General features: G+C 35.0%; 2 protein-coding genes across 2 annotated transcripts; one reads left to right on the forward strand and one right to left on the reverse strand.

Moving 5' to 3' along the window:
- Positions 1-13,178: 13,178 nt before the first annotated feature.
- Positions 13,179-17,338, forward strand: LOC127813625 (probable receptor-like protein kinase At1g80640). Its single transcript, XM_052354675.1, has 10 exons — positions 13,179-13,566; positions 13,936-14,112; positions 14,256-14,506; positions 14,608-14,740; positions 14,864-14,927; positions 15,013-15,109; positions 15,270-15,369; positions 16,105-16,223; positions 16,340-16,429; positions 16,695-17,338. The coding sequence occupies exons 1-10, from the start codon at positions 13,416-13,418 to the stop codon at positions 16,863-16,865; spliced, it is 1,353 nt and encodes a 450-aa protein (XP_052210635.1). The 5' UTR covers positions 13,179-13,415; the 3' UTR covers positions 16,866-17,338.
- Positions 17,339-18,456: 1,118 nt separating this feature from the next.
- On the reverse strand, positions 18,457-19,116 carry LOC127813626 (60S ribosomal protein L39). The gene is made up of 3 exons (XM_052354677.1): positions 19,014-19,116; positions 18,807-18,910; positions 18,457-18,715 (listed from the first exon to the last, which is right to left on the reverse strand). Exons 1-3 carry the CDS (start codon positions 19,014-19,016, stop codon positions 18,667-18,669), a joined length of 156 nt encoding a protein of 51 aa, XP_052210637.1. The 5' UTR covers positions 19,017-19,116; the 3' UTR covers positions 18,457-18,666.
- Positions 19,117-22,421: the final 3,305 nt, after the last annotated feature.

Raw genomic sequence — 22,421 nt, forward strand, 5'->3', positions numbered from 1 at the left:
ATGACTTCTACCATCCTTAGATCACTAGTCCAATAATCCGTGACTACTCGAATGTACTTGCTTATCACTGGGAGCTACCCAGAAGCACACACTCTTAAGTCACGTTCCCAGGGCCCTGGATTATTCGATTATTCTTGGACAATCACAAGGGGGTGAATCACAGAAACTATCTTGTATTAGTCTGTCTTAGCTAATTAGAAACCATACTCCCAACTCAAAAGGATATTGATCCTTGATAGACCTCACCTACAATGAATATAAGAATATAGCTCTAGGTTCACTAGACCACCAACTAATACTCAAGTATTAGAGTACTCGTTCACGTAGTAGCAGTGATAGACTAGCTCCATGATAATTAGTACTTTGTCATTAGCTTCTATCACAGGTCCACTCTACGCATTCTAAATGCGCTTGTACAATTAGAGTAAACGGACTGTCTACTGGCTAAGGCAAGCCATCCTCCATTAGGATCTATTGCACAATGATGTTATCATGATAGAATGCCCAGTTCTATCAAAAGATCAAGAGTAATATTTTCTTGCTTATTAAGTACTCATGATTCATGCCTAACTGTGAAGAACGACCCATCACATGAATCACTTACTTAATAGCATGGACACCTTTCCAACAATTAAATGCAAATGATATATGTGCCATAAACTGAATAAAAGAAACATCATTACCATAAATTAAACAAAACGTGTCTTTAGGGCATACATTTCCAACAGGGTGCACCCATACACCCCGACTTCAAAAGAGGTGGCCGCAAAAATGGTAGGTAGCATGAGGGGTGCAGTTGACACCTACGAGGTAAGATATTGCATACGCACATGACATAGCATTATGTACCCTTACTGATGGTTCATCATCTAATTTGGGTTTTTGCCCCTGGAATATTCAAACGTTTCAGGTGGAGATTGTAGCAGATACGAGAATAAATGAGGCATAAAATGACACCTATCAGAGTGCATGAAGAATGGAATGTATGTTACGTAGTCCCTCTATTTAAGTTCAACTACTTTAGATTCTGAACGTTTTGAGAAATATTAATGTATATCCTTATGGTTAATAAAGATATAAGATTTGATTTATGATCAATGTCAAGACATTAGGTTTCGATCTTTGCTTCAGCAATTTGATGTGTATAATGATTCTCTTTCAAGATAAAATGTATGAAAATTTTGGGACGAATTCGAGGAATGATGTGGTTTAGCTTTAGTGTTTGAAAAAAAAAATTATTGTTCCGGAATTGTCCCAAGTTATAACGCGTCTGGGAAAGCGGGGCGTTACAAAAATAAACACTACATTCCAACTTTTTTGAATCTAGAAGCTAAAAATTACAGCTTTTAAGCTGTAACAAACATGTCCAATATTGGTTAACGGATAATAGATCAGTTCTATATATATTAAATAAATTTTAAATAAAAAAAATCAAAACCTGTTAATGTTATAATTTTTTCAAATAATATTTAAGCGTTTTTTCACTATTTGAGAATTTTACAATTAGAAGAATTATATCCACTTATTTATAATTCGAGCATATTTAGGTTTAGGGTTCAATAGAACCTCATATCAATTTTCCCTAGGCGTCCTAAATTAAATCAAACTCAATATCTTCAATAAAATATCATATCTAGTTCAATTAAGCAATACTAGAAAATCAAATGTTTACCTCATTATAATCCTTGTCACATATCAACATACCCTCAATAATCTTAATAATAAAAAAACATAATAATAAGATTATAGATTGTAACTAAATCATCATTTAAATAAAATTCTGGGTGTGTTTTGGGACCTTAATCTAACCAAACCGATGTGGGTTTATAAGTATTAATAACCCAAAATTGGACCTAACCCATTAGTTCAAGACTGAACTATAATGGGCTTGTTTCAGTTAATCAAATGTGGGCTGAGTAAATTTTAAGACATTAGGTTTAAATTACAAATATGGGCTTATTATAAATAAGAGCAAGCTCTTGGGCTTTAAAAGCCCAATTCAAATAAACCCTCTACTTTGGGCTTGGCCTCATTTCTTTCTTATTTGGGTTTATAGTCCCAAAAATCAACCCTTACAACAATGCCCCATGGGTACCCTTTTGTAATGCACGCTATAAGATAGGGTAGGCTCCTCAGGGTCCTTTGTCCCAATTGGCCAAACCCACCCACTTTCTCAAGAAGCCTTCAAGAAGACAATATATCTTGTCCCTTTGGTTAGTCCTTCAAGCATTATAAATATATTTCATGCCTTCCTTTCTTTCATTATTATTATTATTGTTATTAATTATCATATCTTTTCACCATTAATGATTGATTAATCCATTTTAATTTCTATCTTATATATATATATATATGTATTCTTGTATTGATCTCTTAAATTTTAATCAAATTATCATAAGATGAAAATAATACTACAAGATTAATTATGTCTGAAATTAAAGTTAATGGGTAAGTTTTGATTGATTAATCTATTTGTAATTTCAATGTTATATACGCATTCTTGTATTGATCTCTTTGATTAAAGTTGATGGGTAACTAAGTTTTGGTTGATTAATCAATGTTTAATTTATCTGTTATATATGCATTCTTGAATTGATCTGATTGAATCTATTATTAGCTCTATAATGTAAGATTAATTACAAAGGGTTTATGGTTCATTATGAGAGACAATTAAGTTCTTGAAGTCCCTTTTATGTCTTCTTGCATAAGCTCTTTTCTTTTCAAGATTTTTGAGCTTCTATGACCGGATTAGTACAATATTGATTGTATTAGACGGAAGCAAAGTCATTAATTTGATGAATTCCATGGCAAAATCACAAACTTGAATCAAATTGTGTGTTTTCATTGATGAAGACACGGTGATTAAGCCACTAATTATTGGTGATTATCGTTGACTTGAAAGTGATAGATTTCAAAAGGTCAAATTAATGAACATTCTATATGAATCTTCTGCCTCTTCTAGGCGAAGAAGTCCTTGGAGATGGGCAAAGAAGTCCCAATATGATCAGTATTGTACTGATTCGATTCTAAGAGCTTAAATATCTTAAAAATAAGAGAATTTTTACAAAAAGACATAAAAAGACCTCAAGAATTTGATTATCTCTCATAATGAATAATAAACTCTGGTAATTAATCCCATATTATAGAGTTAATAATAGATTTGGCCAAACTTTTGATGCATGCGTTAGTATTAATTTCTATTATGTAATATATATATATTCTTGATTCTTTAACGACTAGCATATTTATGTTTTAAACTTTTGTATTTTTATTTTTTAAAATTTTATTTTTTTTTTGGTATTAAATGTGACCTTAAACTTAGATCAAAAACATATTTATACTGTCATATTTTTCGTAGTTTCAAATGTGTTGCCGAACTATTCAAATTTAATAATTTAGAATTTAAGTTTATATAATGGGCTTGTTTTAGTTAATCAAATGTGGGCTAGGTAAATTTTAACAAATTAGGTTTGAATTACAAATATGGGCCAATAAATTTTGCGAACCATGGGCTTATTAAAAAGAAGAGCAAGCTCTTGGGCTTTAAAAGCCCAATTCAAATAAACCCTCTACTTTGGGCTTGGCCTCATTTCTTTCTTATTTGGGTTTATAGTCCCAAATATCAAATTTCACCACAATGCCCACTATGAATATATATAAAGAAAAAAAATTATTTATATGATAAGTTTTTATTTTGTTAAATCAAATATTTGAAGGCTATTATTGGAATTTGACTAAACTCATCTTTATATAAATATATTGTCTAAAAATATTGAAAAAAATTAAAGTTCAACTGTCACATGTATTTTTAACTACATCCCTTGCAATAATTAATTATTTTTATTTGCTAATTAACCATGTAATTTGAATAATGTACATTTATTGTATTTTATTTTTAATATTTAAATAATTTTTTTTATTATTTGGCTCGCCTTATCAATAACAATCACCTTTTTGTATGATGTTTTCGATTCTCCCTCTCTCTTCGAGTTCTTGCTTTTCAAAAGAGCAAAAAGTTGACTAAGACCACCTTATAAGAGAATCTAAAGATAAAACATGTTTTATTAATTTTTTTTTATAATTTAGTTACTTTTTTTAATTTGCTACCAAATTTTGTTAATGAAAATTGAGACGGTACATATTAATATAAATTTCAAATCACTTGATTGTCGAGTTTACGTAATTTTATTATTAAGCTATTTATTAGCTTATATTTAATATACATCACGATAGTTTTTATTAATAAAATTTGATGAAAATTCAAAAAAAAAAATAAATTATAACAAAAATTAATGTTTAGTGCTTATGGTGACAAAAATTAAAGTAAAATGATGCAAAATTTAAGGACTAGTAATGTAATTATATATAAAAAAATTGAATTGCAGTCGACTAAGTCTTGAATATTTTTTTAAACTATACATATATTTATTTTTAAAAGTTAATATATTATATATTAATAATAAATAATAATATTATATTAATTAAGCGCCCCAGCCCCCAAGTAAAGGCAAAGGGGACTTTCAAAGCCCCGCTCTTACAAAAGCTAATAGACGTTTATGAATCTGACGCAAGTGAATCCGTAATGATTTTTGATTTTAGACTAATTCTAAATTAGATTAGGTCAAAAAATCAAGTAAAACTTATGAATAGACCAAGAACGAGTTAAGGTTTTTTATTCAAACTAAAATTTGAACACTCTTACACGAAAAATTATATGATGTAACTATTTATTTAGAGTTCTACTACAGGGTCAAAAAGACTAAAATATCCTTACTCTCTATGCAAATTTACAAGGATGCCACTACACAGCTTCGTCTCTCATTTCTCCCATGGCTCTGAGTAGAGCACTCACCTCCCTTTTTTCCTATGATCGAGTGATCATTGATCGCCTTGCCGTGTTGATCGTTGTTGGATGTAGCGATGGTCGACGAGATGAGGTGTGGCAGTCGACAATCGTGCGATCATGGAAAATGGGAGAAAGGAGGGAGATGAGGGCTCTGTGTGCGGCCTTAGGATGAGGGAGATAGGAGAAAGGCGAAGATTGAAAAGGATATTTGAATCTTTTTGACCCCATTCGATGAGCTTGTTGATAACACTCTTAGGGCAAAGTAGTGTTTTGCATTTATTGATTTGCGTGAACTTAGGATGAGATGTAAGTATGCATGATCGTGAAAGGCAGATAATTTGAGTGGGACAGCCTTGTAGTGCCGATCAATCCGTGACCGTTGGATCGCGGGCGAGATTCTCGAGTTGAGATCCCAGTAGCCGTTCGATCAGACGTGGGACCCGATGGGTCGTGGTTCGGTTTGATGCGCCGCATTGCATGCATCGTGAGCTGTAGTGTATGGTGCATGGGTGGTCCGTGCTGTCATTTTACCTAACACGTGGCCCAACGCGATTAGGGGAAGATAATACTAATAAATAAATGCACGCACTGTATTGGCTTTTTCAAGAGAGTCCGCAGTAATGGTTGGTTACTTATTACCCATTAGATACGCATCATAAACGCAACGCGGACTCTTGTTGGCCACTGTTTAACAAATTATAATTAAATTTATTTATTTATTTTACGACTGTACCAAATCTGAAGTTTATTCAAACTTCACTTCATCGTGGTCCGGTAAATATTTATTTATTTATTTAAACGTGCATAGTAAGTTACACCAATGTCACAAAGTCACTTTAGATGTGGAATATATATATATATATATATATGAAAAAGTAAAGTGGTTGGTTGGGACTGTTGAGAATCTGTGAGGAGAGAATTGGGTGCTTTTTGGCTTAAAAAGTTGAACTTTGGTCATCACCTCAAAAGTGGAAGGAACCTCCTTTTGGTAAAAGTCGAAGGGAACGTGATATGTTAAAAGACTTGTATAAAAGCGGTGAGAGTGTGGGTTTATGTCTGCCTATTAGAATGGACTTTGAGAGTCAAGTCGGTGTTTCGTGTATGAGGGGACGAACAACAATGAGAAGCTAATAGATAAATTCAAGAGTTTCACGAGAGAGTGAGAATAATTTTGTAAAATGTCTCATCGATGTTTCTTATTATTGAAAATACAGCAGTGTAAATATAAAAAATATAAAATAAATAAATAATATAAAATGCACCATAAAATCTATTATTTCCCTTCAAGATGAACCATAAAGATTAACGACTGTGTCAGTCATCTTGGATGATAAAGAAAACAATTGAGGAGCTAGAAGAGTTTTAGTAAACAAATTTGCTAGTTGATGATAGATTGGATAGAAAGAAACTTGATGTGATTGGTAATCACTTTGTTCCGAATAAAATGACAATCAAGCTCGATGTGTTTGGTACGTACATGAAATACGAGGTTGTTGGCAATGTCCATGACAATTTGATTGTCACAAAACATCAAAGTAAGAGATAAAATAGAAACCTAAAAATCCACCAAAATCTGAGTACACCGAGTAATCTCGCTAGCAGTAGAAGTTAAAGTATAGTACTTACCCTCAGCTGGGGACCGAGACACCGTGATTTGCTTCTTAGATTTTCACGAGACTAAAGAGTCACCGAGGAATACACAGTAGTAATTGAATGGCGTGTATCCAAACATGAACCCTAATTCGCATTCGAGAATGCTCAAAACTGTAAAAAAAAAAAAAAGAAATTGAAAAAGATAAACCCTAACTTGGAATGGATTTGAGGTACTGTAACAAGCGATGAACAACATCTAAATGTGGCTTGCGAGGATGAGATACAAATTGACTAAGTTTATAAACTGCAAACGTGATATTGGGCCAATAAATGGTGAGATAGAGAAATTGGCCAATAAGTTGTTGATAGATTGATGAATCCTCAAGTAGCTCACTCTCATGCACACTCAGTTTAAGATTGTGAACCATAGGTAGATTAATAGGTTTACAACCAAGAAAACCAATATCTTCTAAGAGTTGTAAGGTGTAATGTCTTTGAGAAAGAAATATCATACTCTTAGATTGAGCAATTTCAAGCCTAAGAAAATACCTCAATCGGCCAAGATTTTTCAGCTTAAATTGACTATGGAAAAAAGACTCGAGAGAGTTTATAATAGTCAAATCCGAACCAATTATAATGATATCATCCACATAAATGAGAAGAGCCACAAAGGAAGGACGGTAAACAAGGAATAATCAAATTTAGATTGCTGAAAACCAAACTTAATAAGAGCTTGAGAAAATTTGGCAAATCATTGCCATGAAGTTTGTTTCAAACCTTGAATGGATTTATCCAAACGACACACTAACTTGTCCCCTTGAATAATAGAAACTGAAGGCTTATACCCTAGATGTAAGTCCATATATACTTCCTCAAATAAATCTCCATTTAGAAAAGCATTATTGATATCTAACTAAATAAGGGCCCATTGCTTCATAGCAACTAGAGCAAACAAGATTTTCACCGTAACAAGCTTTGCAATAGGATAATAGGTCTCAAAGAAATCCAATCCCTTTTGTTGAGTATACCTATTTGCCACTAAACGAGCCTTATACCTCTCTATGGAATCATCAGCTTTATACTTAATTTTGTAAACCTACTTACATCCAATGGTATGCTTATCAGGTGGAAGAGAGGTAACAGTCCAAGTGTTATTCAAATACATGGCATCCAACTCAACTGTCATGACATATCTTCAATGAGCAAATTGGTCAGTTTGATAATAGAATTGAGGCTTAAAATCAAAAGATACAGTGAGAAGGAAGGAGTTGTGAGCAAGAGAAAATTTTGAATAGGTAAGATAATGCTACAAAGGATATGAGGAATGGATTTTGAAAAGGGGATGATGAGTCAAAAGTTGCAATGGTAATCCCAAAGATAAGAAAGAGGAATAATAACATGAGCAGATCTACTAATATGAGCATTAACCAAAATATTAGGAGAAGAATTAGACGTGATAGGTTGTCTGTCATCTAGATTAGAGAACACACTAGATGAAGATATAAAAGTATATGAAAATAGTGGCTCGATGAAAGAGATAGGTAGCACCACATCAGGAAAGGGATCAACAAGCTCATTAAAGGTAGTGATAGAGTGGAAAGGAAAGATATTCTCACAAAACACCACATTTCTGGAAATAAACACAGATTTGTTGGTGAGATCATTTAACTTGTATCTCTTAACACCTGGAAGATATCCCAAGAAAATACAAACTGTGGCTCTAGGAGAAAATTTGTTTCAATGGGAGGGCAGTGTGGAAGCAAAGCAAAGACTCCCAAAAAACTCGAAAAAATGAGTAATCAATTACAATTTGATACAATAGCTGGTAAATAGTATTATTTTGTAAAATAAGAGCATGTATCATATTTATTAAAAAGGTGGGAGTGAAAATACAATCCCCCCAAAACTTGATAGGAATTATGGATCGGAAAAAGAGTGCCTTAGCTACATTAAGAAGGTGTTGGTGTTTCCTTTCCACCACTGAATTTTGTTTAGGTCACTCAACACAAGAAAATTGATGGAGGACACCCTTAGAGGCAAAGTATTTACTAAATTGTAATTCTGGAGCATTATTTGATCTGAATCTTTTAATCACCTTATTAAACCGAGTCTCAACTAAGGAGAAAAACTTAGGAATAATGATTCTAGCCTCAGATTTGTGTTTCATAAGAAAAACTCAAGTAAATCTAGTACAATCATAAACCAAAGTAAGAAAATAGCGATGCCTAGCATATGTTGGTATATGATAAGGACCCCAATTATCACAATGCACAAGATCGAAAGCACATGAGGACATATGATTATTTGAGACAAAAGAAAGTCTTCTTTGTTTATCTAAAGGGCATACATAACACAAATAATGTCCAACACCATGATAATACAACTGATCCTTTAAAATTTATAGTTTCTAAAAGGATAAATACCCTAGCCTATTATGCCAAGTATTCTTATCAACATGCACAACAATAAAGTTTTTAATACATCCCTTATTCAAAGGAAGAATGTCCTTAATGATTCAAGCCTTCGACCAAATCACCCTCGCCAATCATCCTTAGATGTGAGTGTCCTTAATCACACATGCATGAGAAGATAATTTAAGATTGATGCTATTTTTTCTAACCAATTCACTTACAGAGACTAAGTTAAATTTGAATTGAGGAACATTTAGAACATTTTTCAGAGTAATGTGTGGGCTAAGCTTTACAGTACCAATGAACTCTATTGATATCCGAGTATGATAAGGAAAAATGATATGAGCATTTTGAATATGCCTTAACTCAACAAAGGATGATTTATCAACACAAATATGGCTAGTGGCTCCAGAGTCTAAAATCCAACACTTAGGACTAAATAACACATTGGAAGATATAGAGTGACAGATACGTGAAACTTAACCAATAGAGTTATCAGGTTTTGTTGTCTTAGACATTGTTAGATGGGAATTCAGCATGTTCAACAAGTGCTGACACTACCATGGACTTAAAGACTGCATAAATCCCTGAATTTCCTTAGTATTACCATGACTTGCATTAGAAACTTGGCTAACAATAGTAGGCTTAACATTAAAATTGGTTTGGCTATGATCAAACTGTTGTTTAGGCTTGTACCCTAGTGGATACCCATGAATCTTATAACATTCATCTATTATGTGTCCATGATAACCATAGTTAGCCCTTTCATTTTTCTAAAATTTATTTTGATTAGTCTTATCCATGCCATGCTTAACAGCTAATGCAACTGGATCAGACACCTTAGAATTAAGAATTGTTCTTTGGTTTTGTTCTTGTATAACTAGGGAAAACATCTTGTTGATTGGAGGAATGGGATCCATCAATAGTAATTGTCCCTAACTTGTGCAAAAGAATCATTTAGTCCCATCAAAAAAGACATCACATACTCAGCTTGATAATGTTCAGATAAAGCCTTATTATCACCACACGAGCACATAGGCCTATAATTGCTAAGTTCTTCTCATAGAGTCTTAAGTTTTGTGAAATACACACTCATTGACAATTGTCCCAATTGACTCAAGTTCATCAATTCTCTCCTGAGTTAAAAAATTCATGGATCACTACTTTGTTGAAATATTTTTTTTTTATAAATTAGTCCAGATATCGTAAGCAGAATAAGAGAAAATTAAACTTGCAAATATCTCTTTTGAGATAGAATTCAGTATCCATGATATCACCATATTATTATTTCGGATCCAAGCATTGAGTAGAGGAGCATCACCTAATGGTCAAGTAATCGAACCATTAACAAATCCAAGTTTATTATTTACTAATAATGCAATCCATATCGATCTAAGCCAGGATGCGTAGTTATCCCCTGTCAATGACTGAGACACCAAGACCATATCAGGCTGTCCGAATGATGTAGAAATAACATACTCGTTCCATCGTCAATAACAGGATTATTCATTGAAGAGGACAAGAGATTTGGAGATGACGTTGCCATATGGAGAAAAAGTCAAAGAACAAAGGCAAAAACACAGATTTCAAGGTTCGCGATTAAAGAAAACAAAAACACATATTCAAAAATTGTGAGGTTCGAAATCGCGAACCTTGTGATTTCCATGTTTGTGAAAAAATAGAAAACCACAAGACTCAATCTTTGAATGACAAAGATCGTGATGGCTAAAAGAAGAAGCGATTGTAGGTCTCTGAAAAAATAGAGAACTATAAGACTCCCGTTGTTGGAAAAGATTAATAGTACTGCTTCGAAGGAGAAGAAGAAGAACCAAATGGATCAAACCTAGGGTTTCCTTTGCGGCTTTGATACCATTTCAGGAAGGAGGGAGAGAGAGAGAGAGAGAAAATAGATAACAATTTTGTAAAATGCCTCATCAATCATTCTCATTATTGATCTCGGTTTAAATGCCTACAACTAATACAATGTTGAATGAATTACAGAATTGCCACTGAAGGCAACACTAAAAATATAGCAACGAAAATATAGAAAATAGAAAGTAAACAAACAATACAATAAAAATTCAAAATACACAATAAAATCTATTAAAGAATGTGTTTTTTTTTTTTTTTTTTTGGGGGGGGGGGGATTGTGTTGTTTATGTAGTCTACCCTTCAGCTAGTGAGCGTGATCCTCGATGATATTATCTTTCTATAATGTTGGGTGCGACGCTTAGTGATGGTCGATTTGAGATTCTCAAATTGAGTGAAGAGGAATATGGGACATGAGCAACTTGCCCAATATGATAGAAAGAAGTGGGACGGGCGGCAATCCATGATAGAAGGAGCACGTGTCGCATAATGATTGGCTTTTTGTAGATAAGAGTGCTGGGAATTTGCCTTCTAATCGCTTTGTCAAACAATGAAAACAAAAGCAAGAAGTGAAAGAAAAATATAGAAACAAAATATATAGAACACTCAGCACAACAAGAACACCAAGTTTACGTGTTCATATTCTTAAATGAATCCTATTCACGATAGAGATTATCCCTTAGTCAATCCATTAAAACAATAAGAAGATTACAGAATACAATATACAAGAAAACTCTTTAAGAACTCACTGAGTACAAGCTCGAACCTTGAGTGAGCACCTAGCACTCAAGGTTCCCTTCCTCTCTCAATACAGTGATACACACTTTGAGTACAACAAGAAATTGAAAGCATTTTCGTAACTCTTTGTAGCCTGTCCTATTCTTATTTATAGAGGTGATCAATGGATCCAAAGTATAGTTATGATTATTAGAAGGGTAGTTAATGGCTGTTGGATCGGAGCTACAGTTTTCAACAATCAAGTTTATTTACTTGTCAATAGACAAAGCCAAACGATCGGCAAATTTGACTCAATGGTCGACAACCTTCTTACCGACAATCCACAGTTTCAACCAATTTTGAGACACTAACTAACAAGGAGTATGGTATTACTTTCGTAAATATGAGATCTCTTATCAAAATCTTTGTAAATCATAGGAATGACTAAAGGAAACCCAAATTGAATAAAATTAATTCATACTTTATTTAAAATTATTATATATGAGATTAACGCTTGAGATGATACCATCATATATAAATTTATTTAATTTTTTTTTGGTTGCAGTTTAGTTGAACTACCAAATGACAGGAGCAATATTAAAGTTTGAGAAGAAAAAGAACAGAAAGGGATGAGGTTTGTTGAAGTTGAAGGGTTACCCCAATTAAGGGAGGGTTAGGTGCTTAAGAGGGCCATTAAGAAGGTGGGGGCCGGGACTGTTGCCATGGGCACAGCTTTGTTCAGAGCCCAGATACCTCCCCTTTTGGCACGAAAAGCAGACCAAAAAGCCAGACAAAGTGCTCCCCCTTTCTCTTCTTTCCATCCCTCTTATTTACCCTTTTCCTCTGCTTTTTGGGAACCATAAAGACCTGCCCTAAATGAAGTAGGGACCCCTAAATCAAAAAATCTGAAGACTCTGGAAATTTTAAGATAAAAGAATTGGGTCAAGAAATGACAACCTACGTTCATAGATGGTGTAGTTTGTATGAACTTATTAAGAACATTTGAGGATAAATTTATTCTTTTTACTTTCCCTTTAGATTTTCACAAAAAAGGGAAATTCTTACAAAGTTGTGTTCTTGGCGTTAATGGTAATGATAAAAGGTGATTTTTTAATTGAGAAATTATAAAAATAATTTAAGAAACTATGCCCTTATACTTTTACATTTTTTTTTTTGTAACTATTCAAATTTTTTATTATTTCGATTATTCATTTGAATTTATATTTTAAAATTTATTTAATTTTATATTTTTATATAATAATTTAAACTTTTCATTATGTTAATTATATAATTGGACATGCATTTTAAAATCAATTTAATCCTTATACTTTAACATGATTAGTATATCGTGTATTTTATAATCTTATTTTAACTTTTCTTATTTTTATATATAAAAATATATAAATTAAATTGATATAAAAATATATATTTAAAAATATAATTAAATTAATAAAAAATTTGACTTATCATATACAAAAATATTTAAAAATAAAAATTAAATTTAATAATAAAAAATTTAAATAATTACCAAAAAAAAAAAAAAAAAGAGAGGGTGAAACTACACGAACAAAAATACTAACTTAACCATTATTTGGCGCTCGTAGGACGATGAACCTCAGTCACGAAACCCTTTTTAATGAGTGGCCACATGATTGTTGTGTGTAGTCCACGCAGCCTGCAAACTCTCACAGCAATTATCATGAATGAGGAACTTCAGCCCTGTCCTCTTATGTCCTTTTTGGGTTCTGGCACAAACAAAGACACATCAGAGAGAGAGAGAGAGAGCAAATTCAAAATTTGGAAAGAGGTATAGGAGGATATCAGAGTTTGGCTGCCAAGCCTATGCCTCTAGCAGCTAGGCATTCAAATATATTTGTGTCCCTATAAGGCCACATCTCAGATTTCTCTGTTTCATGTCTTTTTCTGAACCAGAGAGGCACATATGGTAGAGAGAGAGAGAAAGAGAGAGCTCGAAGAAAATGAAGCTTTTTCTTGTGTTTCTGCTTCTTCTGCATGGGCCCATTTGGATCTTCAGCTTACCTGAGGTTGATGCTAGAGCTCATCCTCCTCTTTCCCCCATATCTGCTCCAGTTTCTCCAATCTTAGCATCAATGGCTGCCTTCTCTCCTGGTATTCTCTCTCTCTCTCTCTGATACTATTCTGGGATAAATCCTGTTTTCCAATTTACCCGTGTGTGATGTGTTTGCTCTGCTAGATTCTTCATCATTTCTGAGATTTTGCTTCAAGTTTGAATTCTTAGCTCAAAATTTTCAAATTTCAAACTCCAAAGGGCCAGACCAGACCCAACGCATCCACAACATTTATTGCAACAGCAAGACTTATTTTCTTTATCATGTCGGATTATAATCTTAAGCCATCATGAGCACATCACTGTTTTCAATCACATCTTCTGGTTTCATTGTTTGGATTCTTCCCTTTTCCTCCCACCCTGAAAATTTGACCTAAAATTTTCTTCTATGAATTGGTTAATCTGATCAGGGGTTCAACTGGGAAGTGAAGGCCATAATAACCACATGAATCCAAATAAGAAACTGCTCATAGCTCTGGTTGTTGCCTCCACTGCACTGGGAGCAATTATATTGCCCTTATTGTGTTTGTGGATTTGCCACAGAAAGAACTCACTCAAATTCCTCAAGAAAAATGAATATTGCTCAGGTAACATCTTTGACAATACCACCCTTTTCTAGTTACTTTAAAAAAAAAATCATGGGTATCAGGAGATTTGCCCAAATTATGTTCTTTGTCTGAGATTCTCTGCTTTGTTTGGCTTTGCTCTTTTGTGTCCTTATGTTGTGAAGATTCTCTGAAAGGGCTTCCATTAGCTTCCTTCATGGGTAAAAACCATTCCTCCAGGATGAGTTGTAGCAAAAGAGCTGCATCTTTAATGGATTACAAGCTATTAGAAACCGCAACAAAAAACTTCCAAGAAAGCAATATATTGGGTGAGGGCGGGTTTGGCTGCGTTTACAAGGGCTGTTTGGATGACAATGTCCATGTAGCTGTGAAGAGACTAGACGGTGGAAGCCAGGATGCCATGAAAGAATTTGAGGTAGCATCCCTCTTAGTAACTTGGCTTCGGCTGTTCATTTCCTTTGGACCAGGCATTTTAAGCTCGATCTTTTGTTGTCGAATTGTTATTTGAAATTACAGACTGAAGTGGATTTGCTGGGCAAAATTCAGCACCCAAACATAATCTCCCTCTTGGGTTACAGCATTCATGGTGAAACCAGACTTCTTGTTTATGAACTGATGCAAAATGGATCCTTGGAGTCTCAATTACATGGTAGAATGGTTTCTTGCACTTCTTTGGATCATAGAACATAAACAGGAAAATGAATCCACTAAAGTTTCTATTTCTTCCCCCCCCCCCCCCCCCCCCCCCCCCCCCCGATCTCATTCCCTGCAGGACCTTCTCATGGATCAGCTCTATCTTGGCACCACCGGATGAAAATTGCTCTCGACACAGCGAGGTGAGCGTTGACAGATCCAGTGGGCTGATTACTGGATTGTATCATAATTGTTGGCCTATTAATGTATTTGCTAGTGTTTGACCAGAGGATTAGAGTATCTGCATGAGCACTGCAACCCAACGGTGATCCATAGAGATCTGAAATCATCTAATATTCTTCTAGATTCCAACTTCAATGCCAAGGTAGAAAACCATATAAAACTAGACAAGTCTCTGATCCTTCCCTCAATTTTGTTCTAGTTGGACTAAAATACTGCAGAGTGACCAGTTCCAAAACAATATTGCATTCAGTTCAAGATTCTAAACATCTCTTCTGTTCCCTCTATGTTTGGTTTCCTCCCAGCTCTCCGATTTCGGTCTAGCTGTAACTGATGGTGGCCACAACAAGAGCGTCAAGCTCTCAGGAACACTGGGTTACGTAGCTCCAGAGTATCTCTTGGATGGTATGCCAAGATAATCTTTTTTTTATCGATTTTACCAGTTTTTCTGCAAGTAATGGTTCAGCCGATAAAATGAAAGACTTGATTGTTTTTCTCTTCTATTGTCCCTTACTCTTAGCCAGAGTCAGGACCTTGGGTCGGGGGTATTACTTAATTGTCCCCCATATTTTTTATTTCAGGGGACAAGTATTAGAGGGCATAATAATTTATATGCATAAGATTAAAGGGCTAAAAGGCAATTTTAGAAGTTGAGAAGAAGGGGGGGGGGGGGGGGGGGGGGGGGCGCAATTGCACGCCCTCAATTGTATGTAGTTCCGCCCCTGCTCTGAGCTGTTAATGATCAAGAGGGTCGACCATGGTTGTAAAAATATTCCTGATTTTGATCTTGATTGGTGTACAATATGAAGCAGTCTTGACTCTTGAGCTCATTAGCTGCACATGCACTGTCTGTCACTGTGGCATTTGACTTGACTGCGAATTATTTTTGTAAATACACATGGTTGGCCTTATATGAATATAAAACCCCCTTCTATCTCAATAATTAAGGCTGTAGAAGTTGATTTCATTTTCTTGATAATCTGGATTTAAGATATCTGTCCCAAAATTCAACCACTTCTGGATCTCATCTAAAGCTTGAAAATGATAGTTGCTATATATTCTTGCATTTCTTTTTCCAGCGAAAATGACTGATAAGAGTGAGTGAGTAATGGCCGTGTATTCTTGGTTTTTCTTTTCCAGGAAAATTGACCGATAAGAGTGATGTCTATGCTTTTGGAGTGGTCCTCTTGGAGCTTCTACTGGGAAGGAAGCCTGTGGAGAAACTGGCACCAGCTCAATGCCAGTCTATAGTCACATGGGTATGCCTCTGCTCTTTATCCTTTACCTGCCCAGATTTATATGCATATGAATCTTAGGAGAGGCTTTAAATCTTGAAATTCTATGCTATTGCATTGGTAACATTTCTGCCATGCAGGCCATGCCTCAACTCACTGACAGATCGAAGCTTCCCAACATCGTTGATCCAGCGATCCAAAACACTATGGATCTGAAGCATCTATACCAAGTTTGTGAACTTTTTTATCTTCAAAATCACTAAATTTAATGGGTACCCAAAAATTGTGGGTGGGTTTAGAGTTTAGGGTTTAATTCAACAAGAATTGATGTAATAGTTGAGGCCAAGTTCTAAAATGGGGTCAGATTCTTAAGGAAACTGTTATTTTTTATGACTAAGAACCCCACTAAGCCCCCTATTCAGCTCATCAACTAGTTATGCATAGAAGGGTTAAACTTCCATGCTCTAATTGGTTCTGCAACATGCTTCTCTGCAGGTTGCTGCTGTAGCTGTGCTGTGTGTTCAGCCAGAGCCCAGTTATCGACCCTTGATAACTGATGTGTTGCATTCTCTCATCCCTCTCGTTCCCACTGAGCTCGGGGGAACGCTGAGAATTACAACAAAACCCGGGGCTCCTGTGGGGACAGTGCCGCCTTCCAGTCGCTGATGGTGTGGTGGTTCGGCAGTGGTGGTGGGTGCTGCTTCAAGACAGTTCTTGACTGTCGATTTCGTTGCTCAGGTTCGAGCCTCCACTGTCTGTAAATTCCGAATGGGAGGCTAAATAGAAGGTGGATGATGGTATACTCATTAGGAGTTGTAAATTGAAGCAATTGAGATGTGGGGTTTGTTCAATGGCAGAGTTGGGCGTATAAGGCTATGCCCGTAGGAGGGACACTTCAATGGCAGAGATGATTGCCAAAGTCCTATTTGGTTTGAGCATACAAATGATAAAGAGAGCACAAGTAATGGAGGGAGGTGGGCAAAGCATGTCAAAATTATTACATCATATGCACAATTTCTTTCTTTCTTTCTTTTTCTTTGTTTAGCCATTAATGGCTAGAAGAAACCAACAAACTAGAGACACTCTTTGGGTATTAGCCAATGGTGGTTCAGCTTAATTTATCACTGTTTCTTTTGCCATGTGTATTCCCATGAATTTTGGATTTTGTTAGTGATTGTAGTTCAACAGATATCCCAGCCAGCAGCAGAACTGAAGAGGATGAACAATCATATGGATCATCCATGTTTAGGCAAGAACATTTACTTTCTATTTTTTTTTTTTCAAACCCATATTTTTGCTTCTATTTCACTTTTTTTTTTATGTGGACACAATTTTTTACCATTTTAATTATATTTTTGAATTTGTATTTTTGAAGTAATTTAAATCTTTTAATATTTTTTTATGTATCTATTCAAATTTTTTGTTAGGTAAATTATATACATATACCTGCATTTTTTATATATAAAATTAACTCTTCTATTTTGATATATATAAAAAAAATAAAGTGAGATTAGTTATTATAGAAATTAAATTAATTTAAAAATAAAAATATAAAAATAAAAATATAAAAATATAATCAAAACAAAAAAAAATTTCCAATTAGGAAGCCAAAAGTCAAACAATTAGGGAGCCAAAAGAAAAGAATTCAAAACCATTCTTAGAAAGCAATGGTAGAGGACTAATTCGCCATCTTTGTCCTTGTCCTTGGTTGTCTCTTCTCTTCTCAGCTAAAACTGCTTCCAACAAGCTCCGTCTCACCTTGCCTCGCCTCATCGTTGCCCCATGACGCACCTTATCGACCGTCGATGCATCCTGTCATTGCCCCGTTGCAACGCCTCACGTGATCACCGTTGCTGCCTGGCTGTAGCGCTTCATATCGATCGTCGCTGCACCATCTCATCGCCTGTCACTATCACCTTTGGATGAAGCTTGATTATGCTTTATGAATTATTGATTAAACTCGACTAGGCTTTATGAATTAAGCCCGATTAGGCTTAATTCGCTGATTAAGTCCAATTAGACTTTATGATTTAAGACCAATCGGGCTTAATTCGTAGATTAAGTCTGATCAAAGTTCATCCAAGATGAAGTCCGAACTTCATCATTGGATAAAGTCCGAATATGATGAAGTCCGAGCAAAGAAGTTCAGACTTTATCATTAGATAAGTCCGAATCGAATATCGGATAAAGTCTAATTCGATCGTCGAATTTGTATATATTCTCGATACATATAACATGTTACTAACCAAAATGCCAATAGCTCACTAACAAAATTTCCAATTAAGGACTCTCGTGATGAACTAGTTCCTCATAAGTCACAAATATGATCAGAGTACAAGGCACCACCTCATCTCACTGTCATTTCACCACCTCATCTCACTGTCATTTCATTTGGAACAAACTAAAAATCTTCGAAATTTAATAACGAAAAAGGCCAAATAGGAATATTAAGATTCCCGCCACCGAGTCAAAACCCTAGCTTAGTTCGGCGCCAGTGCCTCCGCTTAGCATTGTATCTGAAACACATACAACACGCACAGGCAAACATATATATATATATATATATACATGAGACAGAGAGAGAGAGAGAGAGAGAAAGAGAGAGACCTGATTGTGTTATCAGTCCGCATGCGGATCCAGTGAGGGATTGGCCTGTTCTGCCTCATCTTCTTCCCCAGCTTCTTCTTCACCCTGAACGTCTTGTGCGACGGCTGATTCATCGTTACGCAAACAAACTCATCAGGTTTCACGGAGAAACAAACATCACACAAATCTCTGACACAGAGAGAGAGAGAGAGAGAGTGAGAGATTTACCATTTTCGCGTTCGGAGCTTCGGCTGCGAGAGCAGAACCAGAAACTCTAACCAGAGAAACCCTCGAAGCCGAAAGGCGATATATTTATGGTATAGCTATTTGCTGATCAAGTTACCTGCTTGTTTGCTAGCTATTATGACTGTAGAATATGATTGGTCAGTGACCCGGCATGGGACAAATCTGGGCTAAGCCCAAAGCAAGCCCATTGACTCTCAAATGAGTTACTTTTCTCAAGCCCAATTTTTTAAGTAAACATTTTATTTTTCCATTCCAACTCACCCAAAACTTATTGCCTTCAATTCAAGTCACAATATAAATAGAGTTGCAATTAAATTAAGTCAAGTCGAGTTTTGCTGATCTCAAACTCGAGTCAGTGAGTTAGTATCTAAGTTCGAGCTTGCCTGGAGCTTTAAACTATAATCATTAAGTGTTCTTTTTTTAACTAGGGATAATGAGTTATTTATTTATCTATTTATAAACTTATTCAATAAATGTTTAAAATATGTGTTATGTTTATGCCCTTCAAATATAAAATTTTCAAACTTATTTCAACTTTAAATGGGTGTGAGAATAGTTACTTTGATATCTATTAAATGGAATTAGATGTATGAATTTTATCTTTTTATCTTAATTTAGAATTTGCGTTAAAAGATTTATCGATTTTAATGTTGAAAGAAGATATTTAAATTTGTAAAATAAAGGTAATTTTCAAAAATAAAAACAAAAAAACTTTTCCCCAAAAGAGATGAAAACTACAATAAAAACTAAAGTTAGAAAAATGCTTAATTTGCAATGGTGATTTAATTCATTGCTTTGCCCTTTCCCAACAAATTCCAGATCCAAACAGTGTGAGAAGGTCCATAATTAGAGTGGGCTTGCTGGCCTATTATTCCAACTTTAGCCCAAATGTCAAAATGGGCTTGCAGAAGCCCAATTCACAATCCATCACATGACCATTATTCCAACTTTAGCCCAAATGCCAAAAATGGGCTTGCAGAGGCCCAATTCACAATCCATCACATGACCATTATTCCAACTTTAGCCCAAATTCCAAAATGGGCTTGCAGAAGCCCAATTCATGTCCATCACAACGCTATACCATTTACTGAACAATAAATTTACTATGATTTTTAAGTATTTTAACTTTACAATTTTTTTAATTATTTACTAATTAATTAATTTATTATTTAAAATATTATAAAGTTTGGGCCCACCCAAACTCTCAATTTTCATCTTTATAATTTAATATTACAATTTACGAGATTTTTTACTTTACAAGAATAAAAACAGAATCTTCTATTCAAATATCGACAATAGAGCTCGACACTAGGAATTAATTGGAACACAGTTAAATGTCTTGTCTGAGAAAAGCAAAAGGAGAAAGAAAGAAAATTACAACAGATATCACTTGCTTTGTGCTTTTAGCTCAAGGGCTGGACAATCCCTAGGCATGCTTGCTAGGGAACCTGGCCCTTAACAGGTTGGGCCCAAATACATTGACTTGGAGGGTGAGACAATTTCAAAAAAGCAAGGAAAAGAGAGGACTCCAAGGACTTCTAGCAGCAGAGAAACCCAACAAGCAACAATGTTTTGTTTCGGGTTCCATTGTCTTGTTAGGTGGAGTCGATTACAAAAATTTAATCTAATAAATTTGATCTATTAAATGAATTCTAACACTTCAATTATTATTGTCCATGAATAGTCCAAAACTCAAATTGAAAAGAGTAAGTAAAAAGATCAAAGGGCATGTGAGTGTAGAGTATATCTAATCTCTTACACTTTTAATGAGATTCATTTCATTAGGACTAATTTCGATAAATTAGCTCTCGCTATATTTCTGTCATACTAACAAGATCTTTTACTAGTAAAAAGGATCAAAGGGGCGTGTGTATGTAGGGGTAGATCTAATCTCTTACACCTTCATTGAGTTTTATTTCATCGAGGCTAATTGAAATTAGCTCTCACTACACTCATATGTCATATTAATAGCATCTTTTATTGGTAAAAAGATCAAAGGGCATGTATGTGTAGGAGTAGACCTAATCTCTTACACCCTCAATGAGATTTGTTTCATGGAACTAATTTCAATAAACTAGCTCTTGCTACACTCATATGTTATACTAACAGAATTTTTTACCACGGTTCTATGATAGCACAATCTATGGCCGCAAATCTGACGCGAGCATGCAAATGCGAGCGTGCTAGGGGTGGAGTCCACGCCTCTCCTTCGATGTTGTCTGACATGCAAACGCGGACAATATAACAATTTCGATCATTTTATAACTCAAATAATAGAATGAAATTGTTCTGGAAAATTGAGCTTGCGGCCTCCAGGACAAGACAAAACAGTGATTCAATGGGATTTAGCTACCACGCTCAACGGTTAAAACAAGTCAATCTTCATGTCTCTTATGTCATATGTTTGTTGTCAGATCTTTTGACTTAATGTTTCTCCTGCCTCCCAGTGATTTAGGGATTTGGTATCAGCTTAGAAGACTGTTCGGTGACAAGAAGTTAACGGTCGAAAAGCTTCATGTCTTCTTATACCTGTGGCTGCAAGTTATCGTCTGGCATTCACCTGAAACAGTTACCCTAATGGCCCAAAACTAAGTTATGGGTTCAATTTGGAAAGCTTTCTCCAAATTGCTGATGACGTGTCCTTTCCCGACTTCCTGTACAACAACGACGACGATGACGACAACAACAACAACGATAAAAACTTTAATCAAACTTTTAAGTCCTACTTATCCTAATTAATTCAAACAATTCTTTTGTGACCCACAAAATCAGCATACTATCATACAAACACGGGTTTATGATCTTGAAAATATGCCCAACAACTTAAATTAAATTAGGAAGCGAGGATACCTAATTGCCCATTTTTGTTCAACTAATTGTGGATCAACAATATTAATCTATACGAGGTTTGTATGTGTAAAGTTTCTAAACATATGTTGTTTCAAGAGGGGGCTCTTGTCGGGTTTTATTTGTTCTTGTAGCTATGGCGGGAATTAGGGTTAATGCGCGTGCAGAATGACAACGGTCACAAGTTTCCTTCCTCCAGCGAGCTCATTGGGATCTCTCACTATCTCTCAAAGATCTTTAGAGGACCAATAAGGGCAAATCCCATGGACTGCGGGGAGACTTTAGGGACTAACATTTTCTATCACTGTCACCTCTTCTAAATTTCTTGCTTCTGAACGAAACCGCGTTTGAATACACTGTCAGCATAATATATATATATATATACATATATATGAATATTCTCTCCTGTGCGCGTGTTTGGGGTTATTTTCTAGCTAGTTGTATTCCAAAATGACAAGGCGAGAAAGTGAAGGAAACCAATAGAAAATCTTTGATTCTCATTGAGTGCAAGTGAAGCTTAGAATTTTGACTGGAGGGTTGATG

This window comes from Diospyros lotus, chromosome 11 (assembly GCF_014633365.1).
Source record: "Diospyros lotus cultivar Yz01 chromosome 11, ASM1463336v1, whole genome shotgun sequence".
Lineage (NCBI taxonomy): Eukaryota > Viridiplantae > Streptophyta > Magnoliopsida > Ericales > Ebenaceae > Diospyros > Diospyros lotus.